This window comes from Lutjanus erythropterus, chromosome 12 (genome assembly GCF_056507025.1).
Source record: "Lutjanus erythropterus isolate fLutEry1 chromosome 12, fLutEry1.hap2, whole genome shotgun sequence".
In the NCBI taxonomy this organism is placed as follows: domain Eukaryota; kingdom Metazoa; phylum Chordata; class Actinopteri; order Lutjaniformes; family Lutjanidae; genus Lutjanus; species Lutjanus erythropterus.
In genome coordinates this window covers 38,142,328-38,169,635 of record NC_139328.1, presented here as the reverse complement: position 1 = coordinate 38,169,635, position 27,308 = coordinate 38,142,328, and the positions used below count along the sequence as shown (strand labels likewise).

General features: G+C 36.9%; 1 protein-coding gene across 1 annotated transcript in view; it reads left to right on the top strand.

Moving 5' to 3' along the window:
* Positions 1 to 27,308, top strand: part of LOC146318455 (disks large-associated protein 1-like) — a 99,032-nt gene that overhangs the window by 7,341 nt on the left and 64,383 nt on the right. Inside the window, exons 2-3 of the mRNA XM_084732732.1 lie at positions 14,349 to 14,563; positions 23,928 to 24,123. Coding sequence (XP_084588858.1) covers positions 14,349 to 14,563; positions 23,928 to 24,123 — 411 coding nt within the window. The remainder of the gene's footprint in view (positions 1 to 14,348; positions 14,564 to 23,927; positions 24,124 to 27,308) is intronic.

Sequence of the window (27,308 nt, the reverse complement as noted above, 5' to 3'; positions counted from 1 at the left end):
AAGACTGCAGTGAGTAACATGGATGTAAAAAATGTTGTATTTTATTTTAAAAATGTCTATTCAACATTTTTGTTAGACCTCAACGTTTAACTTCAGTTGTTTTGGTGAGAAACCCTGAATGAAAACGTAACTTCTGTTTGTTAAGAAGAACTCCACTCAGGACCTTTAAGGCAAAAGACAAAACTACTTTCTTTCTATTTTCCAAAGTATGCTGCCATATTTTAGCTTACATGTTAGTTTGTCAAATTTAATTGCTTAAAGTGTCAAAAAGCAATATTTGGGCATCCTCAGGGCTAGGTATTGAACTGTGATACTATTATGATACCAGCTGAATTATTTCAGTGCTATTGAGTATTGAAAAATACGCTGTCATTCAATACCAAATTGTGAAGAGTTTTGATAGTTATTTATATTTTTTATAAAGTACAGCAATGCTAGGGGTGGAAGTAACTAATTACAAACACTCAAAATACTGTAATTAAGTAGTTTATTTGGGTATTTGCACTTTTATGAGTAGATTTTCAAGTCTGTACTTTTACTCATAACAAGATGTAATCTACTTAGTTACTTTTAAAGTCATAGTTAAGTACTGAGTACTATTTGAATTCATATCCAAACCTGTCATCTGCAGTTAAGTAGCCAATCAGGTGATCTAATCACAAACAGACCAATGAAAACAAAGATATATAGACAAGAACAAAACAAAATGCTTTGATAGCACACAATTGGAGTAAAGATGTTTATGATTAAGCAGTTATCAGATAATTTCCATTTAGAATTCAATCAATTACAGGGCTGTACGCTTACTTTTTTAGGTGGTAGCACTGGTGCTAGCAAGTTAAAAATTTTAGTAGCACAAAGAAAAATTTAGTAGCACACACATAGTTGAATAGTTAGTTAATGTGTTTATTGGCTAAATTCGATAGTGATCAGAAATTCTAACAATGTTAACCCCCTGGCTTCGTCTTAATTTCCATCCTAATTGGTTGTTAAGGACAAAAATGTCCACCTCCATAAAAACTACATTAAAAAAGTACAGATTCATATTTTTTCTACTTTTTTCTGCATAAATCTCTCAAAGAACTTTAGTCCTGCCCCCAAAACTAAACATTCAATCATTTTGAGAAGTTTAACCCTTTAAATGCCTGTTTGATTACTCGATATCACTGTTATTATTTATGAAAAAAAGCAAAGAAATTTAGATATTTTCCATACAACAAATGTTGGGTGGCTGGGGCATTTTTTTTTTTATCAGTCTTGGATATGTCAAGGATTAACCAAAATATTGACTTTGATGCATTATTAGTTTTTGTGTAGCATCAGATTTAGACGTTAAGGACAATTAACTCCCATTCAAACCACATTTTTTGATCTCAAAGTTGCTGATTATAATCATGCATTCTGTAATGTTAGGGTTTCATCTTTGAGAAAAATAGTAAAATTAGTCAGGCGATGTGTCGCTTTGTAATACTGTGTTTATAAACGTTGTCACGTTTAAAGATTGTACTCCCTGTGATGTATGGTGTATTCCCTGCCATCCGTTCACCTGCCGCCACACAATATTTACAAAACAGTGCTTTTTTGGTTTGATCGTAAAAAAGCCAGGCGAAGTCTTTCAACCACTGAGGGTTCAATCGATACATTTTTGTATCAGAGACTGCCCGGTCCGATGAAGATTCTGTAAATGCTGTAGGCCTAGTGAAGGATTTCTCCAAACGGCGTTTTTTATCCTCGTCGTCGTGACCGACTGAGGTCGAAACTACAGAAAAATACCTTTTCATTTTGCTTGAGTGTTGTCCTTAGCTGTTGCGGCTTGTTTGTCACAAAACTATACAAATGTTGCGGTTTCAGCGGAGATCAGCGAGGGCGGGAACGTTTACCTGGAAATGTAGTTCTTTTGTATTCGGATTGAGAAGGACGGTACACACTTAGAACTACAACTCCCGTGAAGCATTGCTACAACAACTGACGTATAGGACAAGAGACAGCCTATAGCCTTGATTTCCCTACTATTTTTTTTTTAGACATGATACCAGCGCAACTCCTTCGCACTTGTGCGAGTGGACATGTATTTCTCTTCGCACAGAATGATTTTTAGTAGTAAATGCGACGAAAATTGTCGCACTGTACAGCCCTGAATTAAAAATGTATTCATGGATATTTAATAATTAGTCATGGCAGTAACTGCACCTCATTTGACATTGATTTGTCTGGTGTGGCTAAATATAGACTTAAAATTAGAAAAACAAATTGACAAAAAATGAAAATAAGGAAAACAATGTGTTTTGTATCTAATAGATTATTAATGATTAATCATTTGTTAGCATTTTCAACTACTAGTTGGGAAAACGCACAAAATTTGCAACCCTAGTTTGCAGAGATGACTGTGACATCAATGGTTAAAAGTAACTAATACTCTGAGTAGTTTATGCAACAAATACTTTGTACTTTCACTTAAGTATATTTCCAGCAGCACTACTTTTACTTGTAATTGAGTAATATTTTAGCAAGGTAACAGTGCAGGTAACGTGCAGATTTTCAGTACTCTTTCCACCACTGAGTAATACCATATAGATATTCTGTCAGTTTCCTCATATCAGTTCAGTTGTCGAGGTTACAGCTTCTTCCTTTAACATGAGTAGTTATACCATAATGTGTAATACAATTTTCTTTTTGTTGAATTAGATTTTCATGAAATTGGTATGAAAATTATTGTTCAGGAAATGGTATCAAAGCCATGGTATCTGTTCAGGTATCCAAACTTTTTGAACAGTACCCAGCCTTAGGTGCCCTTTAAATTTAGTTCTTCATGCACCAAAACACACGTCCACATTTATGACATTTACCATCGGAACACTGGTCCTTCTGTGTTCCATGTACAATCAGTCAGCCAGCCTGAATAAATTCTATATGTGGGAATAATGTAGAAGTCAAATGATGGCTGTTGTTCCACTGTGTCGTAACATGGAACTGTAAAAAGTTAACTGGCCTCCCCAGCACCTGCGGCTCTTGTTTATTTGTTACCTGTACTGTGGTGTGTGAGATAAGCTTGTGTTTGAGTGTGTGGGTGTGTGTGTGTATGGTTAGGAATTCATGTACAGTACACACACATATGACATACATCACAATTACTACTATTACTAACAACACTAAGAGTGAGCCTTCAAATGAACAAGTATACCATCAGATCTGGACTGGTGGCTGCAGAGAGGAGCAGCTTTTTATTTCATTTAGCGGGTTTGATGCTGTTTGCTGTCAGTGGACTTTCAGCAGTTTCCTCCATGTTTGTTTAGATAAATTCTGTATAATGTAATATCACTAAAAGTCATGTCATACTCACCACTCTGTTCTTCTTACTTTCTTCCTGTCTGGTGCTATTTAATCAACATTAAAGGGAGAATTTGCTGCTTTTTATGTGGATGTCAAGTCAGTGTTGATGGTAAATGTAGTCAGCTGAAGCAATGCATTCTTGCTGGCTGTATTGACAGAGAAAATGCTGTTTCATCCTGCTATGAAATCTGTGGTTCTTCCTGAATCCTGTGTTGTCACTGATGTTGAGGTGCTGAGGAAGAACTACTATTCCAGCTTGGATTCCTAGTCCTAGATCAGTATTATGTCACCCAAACCTGTGTTTTGTCCAGTGAAGTTAACAGCGATAGCCTGTTGTGCACAATGCATCCTGGTACATGTAGGCACTGCCGGCACAACTATGCGAGCAGGAGAACTCAGCTTTCTCAGTAAATATAGCAGCACTGAGGAAATAGTGTTTCAACTAACTACATTTACTATCAACACTGACTGGACCTCCACATGCAAAGTGGTGAATTATACCTCAAAATTTCTGTCAATAAATGTCAGCACATCCTGCACAGATTTTCCACATTAAAAGCCTTCTAGCACCTCAAGGGACATATAAAAGCAAAGATGAGTGAAACCAGCAGTGGTGAATGTGACATGACTATTGTAACTTCATCATAAGAGCGATTATAGCACAGACAAGTCCACTCCCCTCAGTGTTTTCACAGGGCCTTTATTACAGACAGGCTTTTATTTGTTTGGTCTGATTACTTCCCCAGACACTTTTTCAACATTCGTGTTTAATTTGAGATTTTGTGGCTCCATAAATATTGATCAGAAAGATCTGTAGTTCTTTTAACTGGGTCACCCATTAATTTATTGATTGGTTACTGATGAAACATGTTAATGAAGCATATCTCTGGTGTAGTGCTTTCTACAATCAGTCTGCTATCAGTGGGTCATTTCTGATGTTCACCCAAGTTTGTGTGTCAGTTTACATTCAGGTCACAAAGGTAACCACGAGTTTCTATAAAATAGAGTCAACCAGTGATTCCTTGTTGATTTGCTTGTTTTAATAAACCTGTTCATGTGACTTTATTTCCACAATCCCTAAAGACTCCTCTAACCATCTAGATGAAAAAATATCCCATCCGCTACATGATAAAAAATGTTTTAACCTTTTTTGGGGTTTTCAAAGATGTTTTAGAGAAATCAATGGTTACCTCTGTGCCCAAATGTATGCTAATACATGAAAAGCACAAACTGGTGGAATGGCTGAACAGAAGTGCTGTGTATTTCAGGATGCAGTGGACCTGAGTGGGCAGGAGACAGAGATCATTTAGTGGCTCAGACGTGTTGTTTCACATCCTCTTGCTGCTCTCTCTCTCTCTCTCTCTCTCTCTCTGCCTTCTATCAGTCTCAACAAGCAGCAGTGTGACTCATTTATTAACTGTGATACAGACATTTATTCCAAACTACTGACAGACAGTGAAAACACACTTTCTGCTCACTTGTGTTCAGCTCAGCTTCTGCTGATAAAATTATGTAAATATATATAAATGAAAGTACATGACGAACATTCATGTTAAATCAGTTTTCATCTGGTGTGGGTGTTAAAAACCTCCATCACTTTTTATGGAAGATATTGCAGCAGTGAGATGTAATGAGAGAGTAATAATATATAAAACTAAGAAACTGTCCATGAATAAAATAACCAGATACCAGTCACCTTAAAGGGTAACTTCAGGTTTTTTTTCATCCTGGATCCTATTTTCTCATGTTTTTCTGTCTAAGTGACTAATGGGGGGGGGGGGGGGGGGCGACAATTTTTGATGCTTTCCCAGTATTGAGCGAGAGCGCTGCAGCTGTCAGCCGTGTAATCAAAAAACCAAAACCCCCAGACAGCATTTATAGAAACAGGAATATTATCATTGTAAACATGTCATTTAAACTGGACAGAAACAAAATAAAACTCACCATTAGCAACACGCATCTTCCCACTGTTCCAACAATCACCAACTCTGGTTTGGTTGAAATGAACCTTCAAAAATGAAAATTCAGTCATTTTCTACTCACCCCCTATTTCAACATATTTTTAGTCAACTTAGCATGTTGGAGCTTTAGGAGACTTGGATTACACCAGACAAGCAGTATGAAGGCATTTTATGTTTTTATTCTGAAAACTGGTCACCATTTACAACCATTGTTTGGGAGATTCAGCACTGTTTTCTTGTGAAACTCCAGCAGTGTTTTGTAGTCTAACAAAATAAACCCAACCCTCAGTGATCATGAGGGTGAGTAGATAATCACTGAATTTTCATTTTTGTCTGAACTGTGTTTGGTTGTTGAGTTTGAATGAAGTGTGTTTTAAGATGATAAATGACTGGTGGCTTTGGCAAGAGTAGGGTTAGGTACCAAATTCATTACTTTTAAGGATGCCAGCCAAATTATGTCAGTTCTGCTTAAATAAATTGGTTTAAAATTTTGATACTTGGAAGTGCATCTAGGCAAGAGAGTAATAGTGAGTATAGAGAAAAAGAAAAGAAAGAGAGAGAATAGCAGTGTTAGCGCGAGCAACAGTTCGGTCAGTCACAGAGTGGAGTCAGTGAGTCAGGTCAACAGAGAGCTGAAAGCTGTCACAAGTGTGGTTAAACTTTTCAAAGCTCAACATAGACAACACTCACTGCAGCATATGTAACATGAAATGCAAAGCTGGCAAGAGCAATATGTCTAAAACACAAAAAATACATGACATCTGAAAGCTAAAGAGTGCAGCATTTTCATAGCTTGAAAGTCCCCCACAGCAACTTCAGCTAACAGTGTAACTTAAACCTCCATGGACAACAAAACTTGGCATCAGTGTCTTCAGGTGATTAATTAGCTTGCTGGATAAGTTGTTTTAGATATCTGGACTTTTTTACTGTGATAACTGTCCTGGTAGGCTTAGCATTAGCCAATACTCAGCCACTGGCTGCATCTGAAACTCCTCACCAACATGATATAACAGCGTGAGTGATTTATTAGCATGTCCAAAACCTCAGTATAAACCAATATTTGTGAATTGCAAACTATTAACAGGGAAATATTACAGTATTCAAGATACAAACAACTGTGCTACCCTGGTGACAGGCTGCAGGTTGTAGAGACAAATCTGAGAGGGGAAAGAGAGGGATTTTATTTAGTGTGGTGTGCAAAATAAGTCTTTCCCTGCCAGTATTTTTTTAAGTTGCTAGCCAGTGCCAGCATTTTTGACAAAACTAGATGATTTTTCAACACCCACAGAATATTCAGTTCTATGAGTACATTAACATGGAATATATCAAAAGAAAAAACAGATCCTCTGGTTTCAGACACACAAAAAAGTTTTACTCTACACAAACATCATCTTCTTCTGCTGTTTAATTCTGGTAGTGCTCTTCTTCTTTGCATGACAATTTTTTGTCAGATGATCTGTCACAGCGTACTCCACCACCCAGCAGTGAAATCAGAACCCGACGGAATATCTCGTTAATGGCGAGGAATGACATGATATCTTATCAATGGTGGAGAAAGAGTGAATAGATAACAAATATTCAAAATTAGTAACAATGTTGCATTGCATGTTGCATGTTACATTTTTGTTGTTACAGGGAGACTAAAGTAACCACAAAAGGTGCCATTGGGTACTGGTACTGAATTCCATTCACCGATTCAAATGTGAACAAAACCCAACCCGAGGCAAGAGTTTTAATAGTCTGTTTCTGGCTAAAGAAACTATATCTTACTCTTTAACAAAAGCTCTGTCTCTGTAAGGATCCTTTCCATAATGCTGTCGGACACTTTGAATAACAATCTAAGCCTGTCAGTGGCAAAAACAAGCACTTTTTGTGGACTCACTCTGACAGGGCAAAATTGCCTCCAAGGATTAGGTTGCAGGGCGTTTTGCAGCTGAAGGCTGCAGCTCTCTATCTCAGTACTGGAACAATTTCAAAAATTGCCCCCATTAGTCAGCTAGACACAAAACCATGGAGAAATAGGATCCAGATTGAAAAATATTAAAGTTGCCCTTTAAAGATCACTGCACTTCATCAAATTGATGCAGAAATCATATAAAAATGCAATATTGTCATAAATCAGTCCTGCTTATTGACCCATAACAGCCTAACACAGCCAGAGATCTGACAAGAAGAGCTACCACTGTCCAAATGGTATATCAGAATCCCCCTCAACCTAACCAGTGGAACGCCTGTTACCCCAGTAAATCTCAGCAACTCATATTCTGGCAGTATTTTTATGATCTTCATAAACAACAAGTCATCATAGCTAAATGACAAAATTATATATATATAATCAGTTATTTCCAGAACACCTCATATGAATATTTTCTTATCAGTCACCTCTATTGTTAAAGCCAAAGACAGAATATGACTTTTAAACTAAGAAATAACACGTTTACCTTCTTAGAGTTTAAATGTTAAATTCATGAATAATAAAATAACTGTTGCTGAATTCAGTATAGTCAGGGTTCAAATTACACAGCGGCTTTTAATTTATTATTCTGCTACCAACAAGTTTAATTTGCATTTACTTATATTAATAATTATATAGTAAAAAGTTGATAATTAGCATATGTGTATTGATATACAATATTGGCATACAAAATATCACAATGCTATGCTGTAATGATCCCCCCCATCCATTAAACAGACCACAGACCAGCAACACATCTTGTGAGAATGATGATTTTAACCCAAAATATGATTAAGTTTAACAACAAATCAAGGGTTCCCTTCTAGATGCGACCATTTCAGAAGGAGAAACTCAGATCAAACTGTCAAACTGATCAGCGTTGATCAGAAATGAATCAATATTCTGTTACTGCATCACCTATTTCTACTGAAATGTGTTCAGAAACATATTTTAGTGACTATTTAGCGGTAATACAGGCTGCCATGTTAAAAAAAACCTGAGAGAGCACGAACATAAACATGAACAGAGAAGACTAAAGAAATAAAACGACGGGGAGTGTGATGTCATTCTCTGCTCAGGGGGGCGTTCTTCCACTTTATCTTTATAATACAAATAGTTCTTTGCTGACATCTAATGAGACTGAATGTTTTGTATTTAGCACTTGTAATGTCATGACAGTGGTGAAAAGAGTGCTGAAAATCTGTACTCAAGTACAAGTACTGTTACATTGCTAAAATATTAATCAATTACTAGTAAAACTGTTAGAAATATACTTAAGTAAAAGTACAAAATATTCATTGTAAAAACTATGAGTATTAGTTACATTTAACTGTTGATGTCATAGTCACCTCTCCAAATAAGGGTTGCAAATTTTGTGCATTATCCTGAACCGATAGTTGAACATGCTAACAATCAATCAATCATTAATAATTAAGAAGATACACAACACATGTTTATTTCTCATTGGTCTGTTTGTGATCAGATCACTTGATTAGCTACTAAAATGCAGATGAAAGGTTTGGATATTAATTCAAATTGTACCCAGTACTCAACTATGATGAAGTAAGTAGATTACATACTATATTGCATACATGAGTACAAGTAAAAGTACAGACTTAAAATTCTACTCATAAAGGTACAAGTACCAAAAACACTACTTAATGATAGTACTTTGAGTATTTGTAATTAGTTACTTCTAGCCCTGAGTCCTGATATACTCCAAAGTCAACACAGAGAGGACCTACACAGGTCGGGGTGTTCGGCAGGTGCTTGGAAGTGTAAAAACTATTGAGTTTAGTTCAAATACAACACAGATGATGATTGAACAGCAGATTAGACAGCAGGTACATTTGACTCTAGTAAAAAGGTACTTTCAGACAGAGATTTAAGTGTTTGTTTAAAACCGGAAGCACAGAGACAAAGTCTAAAACACAACAGAGTGAAGAAGAAAACAAATTCAAAAAAAGGACAACTGAGGAAAATCTGCATTTCCCTTTCAAACAATCTATCCTTCTTTGATTGCGGCAAACATCAGCTACAAGCAGCACATCAGAGCTGCTGTATCAGCCGTGTCAAGAGAACACATTAAAGCTGTCCTCGATCCCCTCGGCTGTATACAGTGTGTTCAATCTGCAAGTGATTATCCGCAGCATCTCAACAGCACAGCTGCTGGCTGCATTCTCACACTACCTGTTATTTCTAATGCTGCTGCCTTAAGCCATCAAAACAGCCCAGTGTTGCCAAGGAAACCATCTACAGGCTGTAATATAAGATACACAGTAAATACTGTGGACATACTGTACACACACTGAGTCACTGTGCATGTCACATTCACAGGGACGGTTCAGAAGACATAGAGGTTTGGATGTATTGTTAAACCTCAGAAATGCATCCGATCTTGGCGGAGCAGCGTGTGTGCAGCACTAATGACAGTGTGAAGCATAGAAAGCAAAGCTCCGCCGCTCCTCAGCCATTACAGTAGAATGAGCGCCGAGCTGCAGTGGAAGTGAGGCCTGTGCGTGGGTGAGAGCCTGCTGATGCTACTGCAGCTGGTCCTTTCCCCGCATTCTCTTTTTATAGCCAAACTGCTCATTTGTGTCTCTTTGACGTCACACACACACACATGCACAGAGAAAGAGAGAGAGAGACATAGAGCCCAGCAGATCTGTTCAGCCTCTTTCCCTCGGTGATTCATATATAATTAGTCAGAGTAGCGGTGCAATTCTCCTGCTGTCTGTCTCGATTATTGTCTGTCAGACTCTCACACCCTGGCCTCTGAAGGCTGTAAACGCTCGCAAGTTTGACACACGGCGCTAGAATCGCTCCAGTTGGCACAAACGCACTAAAGAGGTGTGGCTAATTAAAAATAATGAGCTGTGGTGGGTTGTATACGTACCAACTATAGACCATAAGCTACATTTATTGACTTAATAGAGCTTCATCACAGTTTAACAGACTAATATTACAACACGGTCTCACTCTCAGCTGGTCAAATACAGCAGCTTTCTGAATATTACACATTCTTCACAATTAGGACAAATCATGTTCTATCAAAAAAACTTAACTTTATCAGTGACAACACTAACTAATTCATAAAAAGTTGTTTATAAAAAAGAAAAAAAAATGCGTGTGTAACAACACTCTAATTCCAATTTTTTTTTGGTGAAAATCTATCCTTTAAGAATTCATGTATATAAAATACATATAATTTATGAAATGTGTTAAAAGTCTTCAAAATCTAAAACTAACAATACCTACTTATAGCATAGGAGTAAAAATGTGCTATTATAAACATCTTTCTTCTAGTCTATTTTTTATGAAACTGGCCAGATTCCCCACAGCTCTTTCAATTTTTACAAAAACATGATTTGAACATGAAACATGAAAAAAGAAAAGATTTTGTCAACTCTGTCAGATTTTCCTTCCAATGAAGTTGATTTAATCAAAAATGTAATCACTAGGAGGCTGGCCTCTTACAAGGTGTGATAGCCAAGAGTTTGATCTTTTAAAATATATTTTCCAGTATAATTTAAAACCCCCTCAAAATGCAGTTTGTTCCCACTTCTCAAGTATATATGAACTTATATACAGCATTGCCTGTCAGCTTTGCTTCCAATTTTTTTCCTGGTGGCCACTTGGAGTAGAAACTTCTCCTGAAGCCCAGAAAGCATTTTCCCTCTAAGCCACTGTGATAAAAAAGACATCAGACTGTTGTCAGGACATCTCAAACTGCAAACAAGTTCAAATCTGACTCTTTCTGATGACTTTTTGATCGATGGAGGTTTTCTATTTGTAAAACTTTCCTCGAGCTGAGAAAATCTATTTTAAAGTCTGTGACATCATCACAGTGTAAAGTCTCTGGGCCAAGAAGGAACTTCTATCCTTACATCCTGTATGTAGTTAATTATAAATACATCTGTGGGCAGCTGGATCAGTGGCTGTATTCCAGTACAGAACCACCAGTCCTAGGTCTCCTGGTCTTGTGTGTGTGTGTGTGTGTGTGTGTGTTCTTCTATAATAGGACTTTCCACACTGCATATTCCTCAGCCCCTCTTTTCACACACACTGTTAACCCTGGGTTAATTGCAAGATTCACAGTGCATGTCTACTAGCCCTGCCGTAAATGTTCGTTTGAACACGCGACTCATGTTAACATCCTGGAATGATGCACAACTTCTTTGTAACAGCCTGTAGCCCCAGGGTAAACGTTCTTCAGAAGCCCATTGCAGAAAACCCTTTTAGAAATCTCTTAGGCTGAGGCTAAGAGAGCTGTTATCCCTGGGCTAAGAAAACTGTCACACTGGCACATTCACAAAGTGGGCTAACCCTGATGTTAGCCTGGAGCTCACTGGCCCAGCTCTGGAGCAGGGTTAGCCCAAGTTTGCAGGGTTATTCCCTTAAAATTGACTGCAGTGTGAGTCCTACAACCCTGGGCTCAGGTTAACACTGGGTTAACAATGTGTGTGTGAAAATACAGGATACAGATAGCCTTCTTTGATCATTTCCATCTCATGTATAATATGATCTGAGTATTCCTAGAAGGACTTCTAAAGCATGTATATGGTAACACACAGTGTAAAGATTAACATATCAGTGACTTCACATATCTCATGTTGTTCTGTTTTTCTCATATAGTTATATAAGGCTTACATATAATTTTAAGGACTGTTACATTCGTAAAGTATCTCATGTTTTTCAAATTTGTTATATTTGAGCAGGACATTTCCTTGGTGCCCATGCATGTCAAACTCAGAGAAAACAGTTATTATAAGAAACTAGTTATTAGCCAATTGCACCAATTAACCGCCCTCAAACTACAGGCCTCTGCTCTTTGTCTTTACTGATTCCTTTTAGTCTCTGTATTCTCTGGATTGTCTTTGTATTATTTCTCTGTGAGAAACACCGCCTGTAAAGACAAACACAGTCTACACACTCTGTATATTTATGCTATAATATACAGTGAATAGTTAGAGTATTCTTCTATAGCTGTACTGTTTTAACTTTAAGTTTTAAAATAGCATTTCTACATATAACCTTAGTCAACACAAGCAAGTCTACTGTAAAACTCAAAGTCATAAGTTTGGAAATAACTAAAAAAATAGTTTTGCCAGCCTGTAATCTTCAGTTGAGATTATTTACTTTTCTTCTTTAGATAAACTTGAATCTTTTAGTTTTTAGTTTAGTTTTAGAAACAAAAACAAAGTTTTATTTCAAATATTGTTCACAGTGAGCTGTGAACAATATTTATCATTATTTGGTTGCCTGAAAATTAAAAGCTTTTAATTGAGAAAAAAAAAAAAAAAAAAATATATATATATATATATTCATATATATATATATATATATATATATATATATATATATATATATATATATATATATATATATATATAAATCAACCATTTTTACTCTCACTTCATTGAGTTTCCTCAATAATTTTTGAAATATGATTTTTTGGGAGTTTCTCAAAGATTCAAGTTTATCTAAAGAGGAAAAGTCAATTAACAAAAGATTAATAGTTGATAAAAACTTAAAAAAAAAACAAAAAAACAAAGAAAACTAAAATCTAAATTGAATCAAAAATGTAATGCAGTTAGTTACCTTGAGTTTTCTCCACATTTTGGTTTTAACAGTGTCCCTGTTCAAGTCCTAAGTCAAGGTTGACAAGTCACAAGTAATGTTCCCTGACCTAAACTTTGAATTTTGAGTCCTTAACAAATCATCATGTAACAGTGAGTTTCCAGCCTTATGTACTTACAAAATAACTGAACTATTAAGCTAGCATTACTTTAGCATTAGGTCACTATCTAGCTTAATTTACTTACCACTCTTCGTGTAACTTCAAATACTGAATGAAGCTGGAGGTCGTTGCATCTCCGTCTGTAATTTTCAGCCAAACAATTTGCCTTTTTGTTGATGACCATGCAGTTTTTGATCTTTGATCTTTAACATCATTTTCTCCAACGGGAGCTGGAGCAGTAATGTAACTTTAGTCTGATTGGTTCAAACAATGTCAACTTGCTGAGAATGAAAAGTGTCATATCATCAGTGTTAGTTGATTCAGGAAATGAAGGGAAATGAACTGATTCATGGATTCACTCTTTCGATCATTAGTCCGTGTCAAGTTGCAAGTTTTTAGAAGATAGTCTAAAATCATTAGTCCACACCTCTGATTATTACTGTGAGGATACAGACATTACTATGGACATTCACAATTTTGTATTAACTCATTATGTAGAAAGTTTTTCAAATGCAGCTTATATCTATAATACATTTTAAACCTACTTAGAATTCATTATGCTCTACTTATATCAAAGTCTGATTACAGTTAAAAGCACTTGTAAATATCTGTATGCTTTATAACAGGAGGCATAACACATTATAAAACTTTTTATAATGACTTATAAGGTCAAGTATCACAATACATAATTGTTTCTCATTGACCAAATTGTTTGAAATTATAGCTGTAATACATTATAATAATTTTATATTGCATTATAATCACTGTTATAATGAATTATAATGTGGTTTTAAGTTACCTACATGATTTTGATCAGTACATTTATGTATCTTTGTGCAAAACAAATCTCAGCCCATATAACAAGTCTTTCTTTAGTAACAAACACACCCTCAGGTTGGATCACTGCAGACATATGAACACACACACGGATGCACACACACACACATTGCACACTTAAATTGCGTATGTATGGCCACAGTGTGTGAACCGAGCTGACTCCTGGAAAGCAGATGTATGAATTAGCCAGAGAGAAACTTCAGACCCGTACACACACTGTTCCATGCTAATTAGCCGACAGACTGTGTGTGAGCTGTGCATGGATGAGTGTGTGTGTGTGTGTGTGTGAGAGAGAGAGAGTTGGAATAAGAAAAATGCCAGCCATCAGTTTAGTCTAGTCTGTGTTCCTGGATGCTAGCTCCTGTTTTGTATGCTGATTATTGTTGTTCTGCATGTTAGCTGTGTATCTGTAGGCTCCATGTACCATCAGGACAGTGTAGTTAGCCAGTTTGGTGGCTGGGACTCAGACAGCAGTGGAGTGGGCCCTCCTGATGGCGTGTCTCTGTCCTCTCCGCCCGGCCATCAGGTACCTCAGGATGAGTGGGGAGGCTTCTCTCCTCTGGGGAAGGAGGACGACATCCCCTGTCGGAGGATGAGGAGCGGCAGCTATGTCAAAGCCATGGCTGAGGACGACAGCGGAGACTCGGACGGGAGTCCTAAACCCTCCCCCAAGATCCAGGCACGTCGGGCCAGCTACCTGAAAGCCACACAGCCGTCACTGACTGAGATGACCACTCTACAGTAAGACCTCATTTTCTAACATTCTATATTAGCCTGAATCTTAGACTTGTCCACTCATGAGATGGTTTTCTTCTTTAGTTTGTTCTCACCTATCATTTTAAATTAGGCTGTGAAGTCTCGATTAAAACTGTACAATTTCTTGAATATAGTATGGTGGAATTTCTATGACTTTTTTATAAATGTGCATGTGTTAATGATTCACATGGGCAGGTCTACTACTTTAACTTTTATTTATGTTTTAATTTGAGTTAACACATTAATACTGACTGCTGAGGTTCATAAGCGATAGTCTTAAGTCTCAAGTCCCAAGTCAAATTTCAAGTCATCACAAGCAAATCCACTGTAAAAAATATTAAAGTAGAGACAACTCAAGATTTCAAGGGAACTCACTACAATAGATTTTTCAGTTTTGAGCCCAACTCGTCTTAAGTTTTGAAATAAACTAAAACAAAGTTTTACCAACGTGTAGTTATTAGTTGAGATAATTTACCTTTTTCTTTAGATAAACGTTTAGAAACTCAAAAAATATATTATAAAGAGAGTTTACTCAATAATTTTCAAAATACAATTTTTTCTCTCTGAGTTTCTAAAACTCAAAGATTCAAGTTTATCTAATGAAGAAAAGTAAATTATCTTAACAAAAGAGTCATGATTGTCAGAACTTTTTCAAAACTTAAAAGAAAAAAAGTTTTTATAGTGTCCCTGTTCAAGTCCCAAGTCCCATGAAAAGTCCCATGATCTAAACTTTTGAGTCCTAAACAAGTCATAATGTAACAGTGAGTGTCCAGCCTCATTTATTTAGAAATTAACTTAGCTGTTAAGCTAGCAATATCTTAGCATTAGGTCACAAACTAGCTTAATATACTCATTGTTCTTTCTGTAACTTCAAATGTTGAACGAAATTGGAAGTTGTTGCTTTTCCATTTGTAATTTTTGACTCAGACTGCAATTTGACATTTTGTAGGGCAGCACGTGTTTTTTGTTTGTGAATGAAATGATCTTTGGTTTCATTTTCTCCAACTGGAGCTCAGTAACTTAACGGAAGTTCTTCATGGTGCTCCACTGTCAGATTGGTTCAAACAAAGAGAATCTGGGGAAATAAGTGCCATCTCGCTGAGAATGAATAGTGTTAATGTCAGTTGATTCAGGAAAAGAAGGGAAATGAACTGATTCATGGATTCACACTTTTGATCGTTGGTGTTAAAGTCTGAGTCGAGTTGCAGGTTTGATAAAAGTTGTGATTAAAACTGGACAATTTCCTGAAAATGGTGGATTTCTACGATTTTTTAACTGCTCATGTGTTAATATGTGAGCAGTCCAATTACTTCAGATTTTATCTTTGTAAAAATTTAAGTAAATGCATTAATACTGACTGCTGAGGCTCATTAGAGATAGTCTTATCAAAGTACAGAGTCTGAGAGCAGCCATACTTGCAGTTATCCTTTTAATACTGATGACATGTGGAATCATTAACTCCAGCATGTACAGATGGCATCTTGACAAATGTAGCAACTGATTTGAACACATTATATGTAAGTTCTGCTGCTCATGGTCTCTCACATTAACACTTAACACAACACACTTTTTTTCAAACTAAACTTATAGGATTGACTTTTTTTGGAAATATTTAGGATAATGTAAGTACATAATTCAACAAATTCTATAATTTTTTTAGACATTTTAATGCAGTAATTGGACATATTATAGATTTGAGCTGAAAATGTCGGATCAAGGAGAACCCATTATTGATCAGCGTATCAGACTGTTCTTGAGTCAAAGTCCAACAGGCAGACAGTGTCTTTCTGTAGCAGATAGCATGTAGATCAGTCCTCGTCATTTACAGAGAAAACAAGCCTGGCTGCAGCCTCCCAGGTGAGTGCACTTCAGTGATCGCTTTCTCATGATCAGTTATGTTGTTATCTTGAGAAATCAGCCTTTTGTTTCCCCAACATAATAAGATCATTAACTTGTGATCTCGAGTTAAATGCATTAAAAAAAAATAACTGTAGGGCCGTGCTTGGCTTCTCTATCAAAGACACCCTCCACTGGAACAAACAACAGACAGAGACAACATAATAGAGATTTGTGGATATGACAAAAGAGAAAACTACAGAAGAAGAGACTACTGTTAAACGCTGAGATTGAAATTCCCATTTCTTGTGTAATCCTTATGTAAAACTTTATACTTTGTTCAAAAACAATGCAGATACAGAGGCATAGATTTTTTTTCAGCAAGGCATGAGGTTTTACATAACGATTACATGAGAAATGGGAATTTCCATCACAACACGTAGCTCACAGAGGTTTTACAGTGATCATTTTATCATGATGACTATAAATTCTTTAATATTTTTAGTTGACTGTAGACAATGAAAAACAACATTTGGTACAGTGAGTTCAGTCCGTCTGCACAAGCAGCTTATTACAACCAGTATTTACTTTTATTTGGCAGGTGGTGACCTCTAGTGGCTTTAGTAATTATGACAGGAGCAAAAAGGAAGTCGAGTGATGCAGTACAAAAAATGAGAATGTCTGCACTGGCAGGTGGATTGGGTGGATGGATTGATGGATGGCGCAATGAAGCGTCAGACAGGGCTCATCAATACGGCAAGTAAATTTCCATGTTGGGCTAGCAAATCTGGCGACTCACTTGCCCACCTGGAAAATGTTTTTATAATCAATTAACTGTAGTAGCAATTTTTCATGCAGAGAGTCTTAAAAATGCTGTTTCACCATCTCACAAATGGGATTTCCCAATTGTCTTCATTTATTGCCATATTAAAGTGAATATCTTTGAGTGAACTGACAACACAAGATATTTAAAAGACCTCACCTTAGACTAGGAAACTGGGATGGGTATTTTTCACTATTTTCTGACATTTTATAAATGTTGCAGCCCTGGATTAAACATAATAATTAACTTTAGTATTTGCTGTTATTTGATAACCACCAACACATTAAACAATTGACCCTTTGTGAAACCCCACCTCCAAACATCAACTGTCCAATTACAGCTTAGTGACCGTAACTAGAGTTGCCAAACTTTCCATTTCTCTCCATGTTGAAGGTGTGCAGGAGGCTCTGAGAAGAGCGATGCTCTGTGTTTTATGAATCTGGACGGTGGTGTCTTTTTGTCTTTTTGGTGTCTCTCAATTATGTTAAACACAGGAGCACACGTGGGGAACAGGTTAAACTCTGTCTTCATCTGATATGCTAATGTTTGCAGCTTATGTTAGACATAAGCTGCAAACATTAGCATATCCGGCTAACTAATGTTAGTTTACTAGCTGCAGTAACTTTACCGCCAGACAAACTTGTTAGATCCCACTGCATCTGCATTTGTTCTGTGGGGGTTCGAGGAGGAGGATGTGGGCTGATGAAGAATCAAAGTGGGTCGACAACAATGCATCTATGGCTCACTCTCTTGGGTCTAAGCCGAGTTAGCTTAGCTCTGTCTGACTGGGTGACTGTCTAAAGGTCTGTTGCACTAATCAAGTCCCTGCACCTCCTTTTCTCACATTAATGAGTGTATTTCTGTCATATATCATGTCAGTGTACCTGCCATATTTCACCATCTGTCCAATGTTTGGTGAGATGTATGCTAGCTTTAGCCTCAGTCTTTTAGCATTAATGTTGCATCATGCACACAGCTGTTAGCTAACTTTACATAAACACGTTCACGGGGTTCTTGTTTTAAAACGTGTCAACTGAAAACTTCTCAGCTGACTCAGAGAAAAAAATTGACTTTGTGCAAATAGATTTCTGACCCACTCACCTGACCAAGCAAGTGAGAAAAATGAATCATGCTGAACTCTCGGTTACAGACAGGACTTCCATTTTGCACTTATGTAACTTATTTTAACTCAAACCAGATCGTTTCCCAAACATAACCAAGTAGTTTTGGTGTATAAATCTAACCAAACTGCAGCTGTTTCAAGACTGTAACCACGTTTAACATCACATGACTTACTAAACATATTCAAGGCCTCGTACACCTGTGGCTGGTTCTGTCATTTTGGGAGTAGATCTAAGGATGTGTTGGTGAGTTGGAAACAGAATACTCACAAAATGATGACTGTGACCTTAAATTATGAATTCAGTATAATCATTTTATTTCACACTGTGAACCTTATTTAAGTGTTGTTATGATTAACAGCTCATTTGGTGTCTTTGTCACTGAAGCCATGTTCCAATCACATGAAGCCTGCAGCAGGATGAACATTACTCTGATTATCTAATTAAGAAACAGATGGGGCTTGTTGGGATGAACCTGAACTCATGTGGACACAACAGTAGTTGCTCATTATAATTATGAATCAGTTTTTATTCCTCTTCTTTTCATACCTTGGCAGAGTACTGTAGGGGAGGATCGTTTACCACATCCAGCTGAATCATTACCTGCTACTCTATCAATATTTCACATTTCAAATATTCAAATGCATGTTGTTCCATTTGCAGAAAATCCACCTCTATAGTGTATATTGACACAATGTTTTTCCTGTAAACATTGCTTAAATATTACAATCAACTTGATAAATTAGGGCCCGAGCAGTGACCTCGGTATGAGGGCCCTACTGAAAGTGAATCAATTATTATTATTACGACAAAAGTCAATCGCCTTTTTGGGGGCTTTATTATATTCAGAAACTCACCAAATTTGGTACGTGCATCAGTTGTGGTGAAAATTTACATGTGATATGGTTTTTGGTTTCACCACTATGCATGAAAATCAGTAGTATTGTCCAGATGCACAAAAATTTCTCTTGGACTCATAGACTTAACCCAACAGGAAGTCGGCCATTTTAAATTTAATGGTCCATTTTGGCATTTTCCACATTGTGTATTTTAACCAACTCATCCTGCAGAATTGCTCAGATTTACTTCAAAATCAGTGTATTTAAACAAATTTGTGATCAAAAGTTTTTAAAAGATTTGGTCAGCACTGAACTGTGTGTTCAGTGCTGAACTGTGTGTTCAGTGCTGGGAAAGTTTTTATGTCTTGCCATAAAACATGAAATTGCTTTAACTTTGCTGTAAATGCTCCGATCTGGAACAAACTTAACATGTTTGTCAAGAGTCCCGGTCTGAACACATCTACATGACAATCGGGAGTCGTAGTGATAGTGCCACCTAGTGGACACATGAAGTGACATTGAATTCCTTCTTGTGGTGTCCAAAGCGGAAGCGCATGAAAATTCAATGCCTTGTTGACCATTTGGCATCTGGTGGCATGGTCGTAGCACACCCCAATGGACGCGGGGGTGTGAGGGACTATCCAATGGTGCTTGACTTTCAGTAATAAAAATTGTTTTGTGAGTGAAATAATTATGCAATCTCTGTATTAGATTAATGTTATCGTCTTTATGTCACTGTAGATGTGGTTTCATCTGGGACAGACATTCAGTTTTACTTCATTAAAAACTTCTTCAAACTGACCTTTAATCTGATTAATTTAGTGTGTTAATGTCATATTCCCTGTCGATTTATCAGAAGTTTTAATTTAGACTAACTGACAAGTAAGTAAGCACAAACAATGTCATGTTGGTTTGCCTCGTGTGGCTAACATTAGCAGTACTAGCAGCAGCAGCCTACTCTCCTTGCAGGTTAGCATCAACATGTCTGTGCTGAATGTGGTCACACATTGCTCTGGTCAAGTGGTTAAATGCCAGTTTATTCTGAAACGGTCTATAACCTTATTTCATTTCCTAGATTAAAATACATCCAAACTGTGCTGTTTTAGACATCATGTTTGCCACACTTTCCAACTTGCTGCTGGTTTACATTAGTTAGTAATCAACATTGTACAGATACAAGTCAGTATAGTCGAAATCAGACATTTTAGGATAAAGAAACAGAAGAACACATTTCTGTGCAGAGGGGATCTTTAAAATGACTTTCTAGTGTTGACCAGCGAGGGTAGCGGTGTTGAATCAACTGGATAACTAATCAGGGACATCCTTAGTTAACACCTTGAATGTGTTAAACCCAATTTTAGCTTTAAATGTAAGTCTTTGTGAGGAGGCAGAGTAGCCCTGATGTGGCTGATAAAGGTAGACTTGGTAAGTCTGTCCCTGAGAGAGGAGCAATCTTTAGTCTGATCTACTGCAGGAAGCCAGAAATATAATCACCTTTGTCTAATTAAGCTTTGACAGCTCTTTAAATAGATAAAGGACTTGCAGAGAGGAGTCAAGGGACTCGCTCTGTCTTGGTCTAGTCATGTATGAACTGGCTTCCATTGTCCTCAAATCAGAACACATGTGGCTAAAGATGGACACTTGCTTGAATAGGCTCCACTTTTCTATACACAACTCAGTTAACAGTGTTTTGTATTGAAAATGTTGGAATATGTGTCTTTTGGTTTCTGGCACTTGCAGCTCAGTTCCAGCAGGAGAAGCTGTTTTGTAAAGAGCTATTTGAAAAGAAAATCAAACACTGACTGATCCCAACCCTGGGCAGGACTTGTTTCTCTGTGTTTCAGCTGAGTTTCCTGCGCTCACTGGCAGAAACATTTGCTATAGATGTAACATGTCTGCTCATTCAGAGTCCCAGTGTGACATAACCGCTATCCGTGTTCATGTCAAGGATCCCCAAAATAGATGCAAGTTTAGCCGTGGTATCGCAGCGTCTGCAAACTGTGTTTTTAAAGTCCCCGGGAAACAAGAAAAGTCTTCAAGCTGCAACCTACACACTGAAAATGGGAAATTAGCACCCGGGATTGGATAAAATATTCTATTTTTCCATTTGCTCAGGACCCCTACATCACACTCAAGGACCCGTTTCGGTCCCTGAACCTAATTTTGAAAACCCCTGGAATATATTTATAAAACATCCTCTTTGCCAGCATGTCATTTTCTGTCTTTTCATCATAATAAAAAATGAAACATTTTAGTTTGAAATGTTCTTTACTTAAGTGTTGTGGATGTTTCTTTTCTTGTACCACATCATCATGTTGTTGATGCTCAGACAGACCATGGTGACAGGAAATACATGTAGAATACTGCCGTCAACACAAACGGCTTGTAAAGTCCTCATTATAGAAGTGTGTGTGGGAGAAATTCTGAACATATGCAGAAGAAAATTGGTCTTCATCGTCCACTGTATACACACACAAACAATGATTAAATCCCACACATTCTACATGTATATTACTTTGCATGACCATTTACAAAATTACATGTCTCATATAAGTCATAGCCTGTATGGTAACAACAACTGCAATTTAAAAGAGCCTGTTAGATTGTCAAGAAACACATTATGACAAGCAACTGTTCCAGTGCTTTAACATCTCTGTCATTTTGGAACCTTCATAAGTTACTTCAAAGCTTTAATATGTCAGATTTACTAAGTGTGGCTCTGCCAACCACAGTGGCTTATAGTGCACATGGAGATCTAAACTCTGAGGAAATCTGTGATTGCTGGCATTCGGAATAAACAGCTGACATCACTGTTCACTCAGGGGCCTTTCACACCTACCATATTTGGTTTAGACTGAAGTTACAGGAGTGAAACCTTCACTGGACCATGGCCTGGACTAAACAGCTGAAACTATCATCAGAACCAGAAAAAGGAAAAACAATGCAACAAAACTAGAGGGTATTTTTTCCTTACCAGTACTTTGTGTATCAGCTGATACAGACATAAAAATTATATTATATTACATTATATTACATTATATTATATTATATTTGATTTCTTTCATTTAATTATTAAACTATTATCTCCTACTTTTATTTTAACCCCATCCCTTCTCAACTTTGCTTCAGAAATGAAAGGGTTACTGTCCTGAAAACATTAAACCAAGTGAATGGATTTTTTTGTTGTTGTTGAGTACAGTGAGAACTGGTTCACTCATTGATTAGATTTCATTACAGAAACAGAAGGCCGCAGCCTGTGTGTTTGTTTGGAAAGTGTCAAACACATTATGTTGTATGGCCTGGCTCTGGTTAAATAGAATGGTGTACACTGCTAGTTTCCAGCAGCATCCTATTTCAGAGTTAATAAATCACGTCATATTAAATCCATGCATAGACTCACATACTTACCAATACTGAAATAAAATGAGCCTGCAGGATGGGGAGAACACACCAAAGGTTTAACTGACATTTGTGTGGCTTGAGACTAGCTGCACACTATAATAAAACATATTTTTTGCAAATAAAGTTGTGCGCTTAATCTGAAATTTCCACAGCCATATTGATAAAACCATCAAATGAAAGCACTGACTGAGCCACTGTTGCCATTGTGCTGCAGAGTTTTAAACCAAAGATCTGACTGGATTGTGGAGTTGTTCTCATACCATTTTTTTCCCTTCTGATAACAATTCCGATGCCCGAATTTTTGCAGTATCAGCTGACACTGAAATCCACTGTCAGTGTGTCAAACTCAGAATTCAGTCTGATCCGTAAAGAATCTGATTTGTTTTCCCCACAACCCCAAAACTTTCCAAAATAACAGCATCTGTATTTGCAGTTTGATAACAGAGATTGATTATACAAGATATATACCAGGTACTCACTGTCGATCAGTCAGTAAGTAACTTAATCAGGTTTGCAGCATCAGCCTTAGTTCCACTAAAACACCAGCAACTCAAGCAGAAACTGACTAAAATACACAGTTGACCAGATCATTCCTCCTCCTGACACCGACTCCAGACGCCTCCTGTTTACTGTGAGCTGCTACGACAGCGTGGACGGTACAACGTGATCTGATGCCAAGTTAAAGCTGGTGTTTCTCTCCTCCACTGACCATAAAATTTGGCGCACAAGACAAAGAGCTGCAATGATTAATTGAGTACTCAGTTATTAATTGACTATTTACTATTTTGATAATCATTTTTTAATGAAACATTCCAAATTCTCTGATTTCAGCTTCTCAGGTGCATATTTTCTGACTTATCTAATCCTCTATGACAATAAACCCAATATATTTGGGTTGAGGACAAAACAAGACATTTTAGAGTTTGGAAAACAATGATCAACATTTTTACCATTTTCTGATATTTTATGGAACAAACAACTCATTGATTATTTGAGAAAATAATCACCAGATTAATTAATAATGAAAATCTTTTAGTTTCAGCTCTATACTAGATGCTGGTGGAAAGCAGCAGGGTCTGTTTCGAGGCTAAGACACATGGATGTCATAAGTTCATATATTTTCCACAGCAGAGATTGTGGCTGCTGTGCTTAATGAATTTTTATGTGCTTCTTGAATAAATGACTGAAGCACCATGTGTGTCTGATTGAATTCTGTTGTTTTCCATGTAACATGGATGGTGACAGCTGCTGAGACTGAAAGAGGGAGTTAAAATGATGGCTAACGTCAGAGCTAACCTCATGTATAATTCTGCCTCCCTGTCTGCCAGGATCTCCACGGAGCACTCCCCCAAACTGCAGATCCGGAGTCACAGTTACCTGCGTGCGGTGAGTGAGGTTTCAATCAATAGAAGCCTGGATACCCTGGACCCCAAAACCCTCCTCGACCCCAAATCGCTGCTGTCCTCACCCCAATACCGCTCCCGAAATGAAAGCTACATGAGGGCCATGAGCACCATCAGTCAGGTTGGTTGCCAACACAGCTGCCTTTATATTCACAGTATGTCCCGCCCAGTCATTTCACCATAGATACATAAAGGCTTGAATAGATGTCATAGTGTTTAAACTCATTTTCATGAACTCTTGTGAAGTGGAATCTGTGGGGAGTGGTCTGTACCAACTGAAAAAAACATTTTTTTTTTACTTTAACTTAAGGCATTATTTTTCAGTTCTTTGTCTGATTAATTTCCTCTGGAACACGCCTCCAAGTACATGCAACCTACTGACATAATATCCAGTATGACTAGAGGGGTATACTACGAAGCAAGCTCAACACAGCCAGGCTTTCTTTGCATGATCTGGATCGACAAAGCCTAAAACAGAGATAATTGGTATCACAATGGTGGTTATCAACTCACTTTGTTAATCCAGGTTTTCGTCTTCAGACTCTGTGCGCGCTCACATAAAAGGGGCGTTTGTTGCGTCATTTGACTCTTCTTCCTCATGAAATGAAGCGATCGCGAGCCACTTACTTAAGTCAAAATCATCAAGCTGTTATAATTATGAGCTGTGGAAAGTATACTAAATACATTACGGCAAAAAAAACATTGTTGCTGCAAATAAAGCAGGAGAAGAAGAATGATGTCAGAAAATGACTGATGGACTAAATGTGGTCTTAATCCTGCTGTTTATTCTAACATGAAAACTGCACATTAAACAATAAAACTCCATACAGCAGATTTAAACATGATGAAGTCTGTCTGACACTGTCCTATGATGACAGAGACGTGGACATCACTGAAGTTTTTGACCAAACCAACGTAAAATGAGTGTAACTGATTTAAGATTGTCTGTGATAAATGATGATGAATTTTCTAATCAGTGATCTGAGCTGCAAAATCACCAAGACAAAACAGATAACAGTAAAACGTATTCAAAGTATCTGTAGTTGCTTTATCATTATTTTACTGTGTGGATTAATACCATGTAAATTTAAAGTGTTAATATGATCTGGAGCAAACGGGAATAATGACTCTGCATCACCAAACAGAGGTTACCATGACAGCACGATGCAGACAGTTTGTGCCGCTGTTTCATTTTTACATTATATGGATTCGTTCGGTGATATTATGAACATACAGCTCAGCAGCTTTTTATTTTTAATGTCTTCCCTCAGTTTAAAAGCTATATCGCTCATAAACAACCTTGTTAGGACAATTATAAGTTAAAGAATGGCGCTTTTTACAGACAATTTAATCTGAAACTCTGAATATAACCTGCTCCTGACCAGGTTATGAGTTTAGCATCAGTTACCATGGTGATCTAGCCAGGTTTAAAGAGAGCCTCCATCATGACACTGAAAATCCTGGCTTTAGACTCAACATACCTGGCTAACACATTACTGTTGCTTTGTAGTACATCCCTTAGTTGTATTTGAAGGACATGTTCATTGTTTTCCAACACAGACCTTATTCAAATAAATACCACCATTTAGAAAGCACTAATTCTTGAGAATTGGGATAAACTGTATTTTGAGGGGATTTAGATTTTTACTTTTCAATTATGCTGGAAAATATATTTTAAGAGACAAAAACTCTTGGCTGTTAAACCTCATAATGGAACAGCCTCCTTGTGAATACATTTTTATTAAATGTAGAGAGTCAGATTTTCCGTCTGATGGAGTTAATGTCTTACAGCGTTGACAAAATGTTCAATTTTTGCATTTCACAACAGAGTTGTAGAGAGCAGCAGTGAGCATTTATAAACTATAATTCTTCTTTAGCTTTGATTAAGAAAGACTACCAAGTCTGCATATTATAGATAAGACACATCTGATGGAAATATTATTTTATAAATTTGTCTAAAACTTTGAGGTAAACCTTTTTCATGCCTGATTAAATTATGTTTTTGTAAAAATCTGACAGAGTTGATGGAAATTTGGGCCAACATTTTAATAGAAAATCTATTTTAAAACAAAGATGATTATAATATCACATTTTTATTTTATCAGTAGGTATTGTTAGTTTTACATTTTGAAGGCTTTTAACACATTTTTAAATTGTTTGAAGTTGTGAATTCTTGTCTAAGACAAGGTTGTTTTCTGGTGCAGAGCAAGTTTAGAAATTAAAAACTTTGAGGCAAATGAAAACATTCAATAAATTACATGTATTTCATATTCAAATTCATTAAGAATACATTTTCACCAAAAAAACTGGAATCAGAGGGTTGGTGTTAATAATTTTAAAGTTTTTTTTTGATAGGACATAATTTGTCACAATTCTCAAGAATGAATGGTAAAAGTCAACTTTATTGTGATACACACAACCATACAAAATGTGATTATACAGTTAGATTCAGTCTCTGCATTAAACCCATCGTAGCATCAGCAGCAGCAGGCAGCCACTGTGAAAAGTCCAGGGGCCAACTTCAGTTCTAAGCCTTGGTCAGGGGTGCAGTCTGGAGAACTGACCACTGTGAGGAAACCCACACAGGAGAGTGGAGAACATGCAAACTCCACACATGATACATAATGCAATTTCACCATACCTTCATTTTTGAGAGATGTAGCATTTTACTGCAACTTCATCACATCACATCTGTAATATTCTGTATTTTTCCTCTTGTCAGTGAATCCCTCGTGCAGAGACAAACCAACAATGGATCTACACAATACATCTTTATTGTGCTGTATAGACAACTATTGTTGTCCAGAAACTATTAAAACACATCAATTCCTTTATTACCATTAGCACACACACATACACACTACTACACACTCCTGTATGCATTTATGAGCCATAAAGCTGTAAAGTTTTGCATCTTCAATAGGAACCAATTATCTTGGTGCTGAGAGCCACAGACATAAAGAAGTCATATTGATGAAAACATTGTTAGTTTTGGTCTTTTCATGGTTTTATTGACAATATGAAAAATCCTGAATTAAACTAGAATAAAAGGCAGTGCAGCCTTCCATCTGATTTCTGTGTGAATATTTATCTAAATGAATGTTAGTTATGTAGGAGATAGTTCATGATTGGCTGTGTGGTCATCATGGCCACTTCCCCATGATTAAAATGTTAGTTTGTTTGCTTTTAAAATGAAAACTTTGTCTTGGCATCATGTTTGGTTACCTTGGAATGAAGATATTTAATAAATAAGTGCACTGCAGCAGTTGGCAGCACCTACAGTGAATGTTACTCTACACGTCCTCC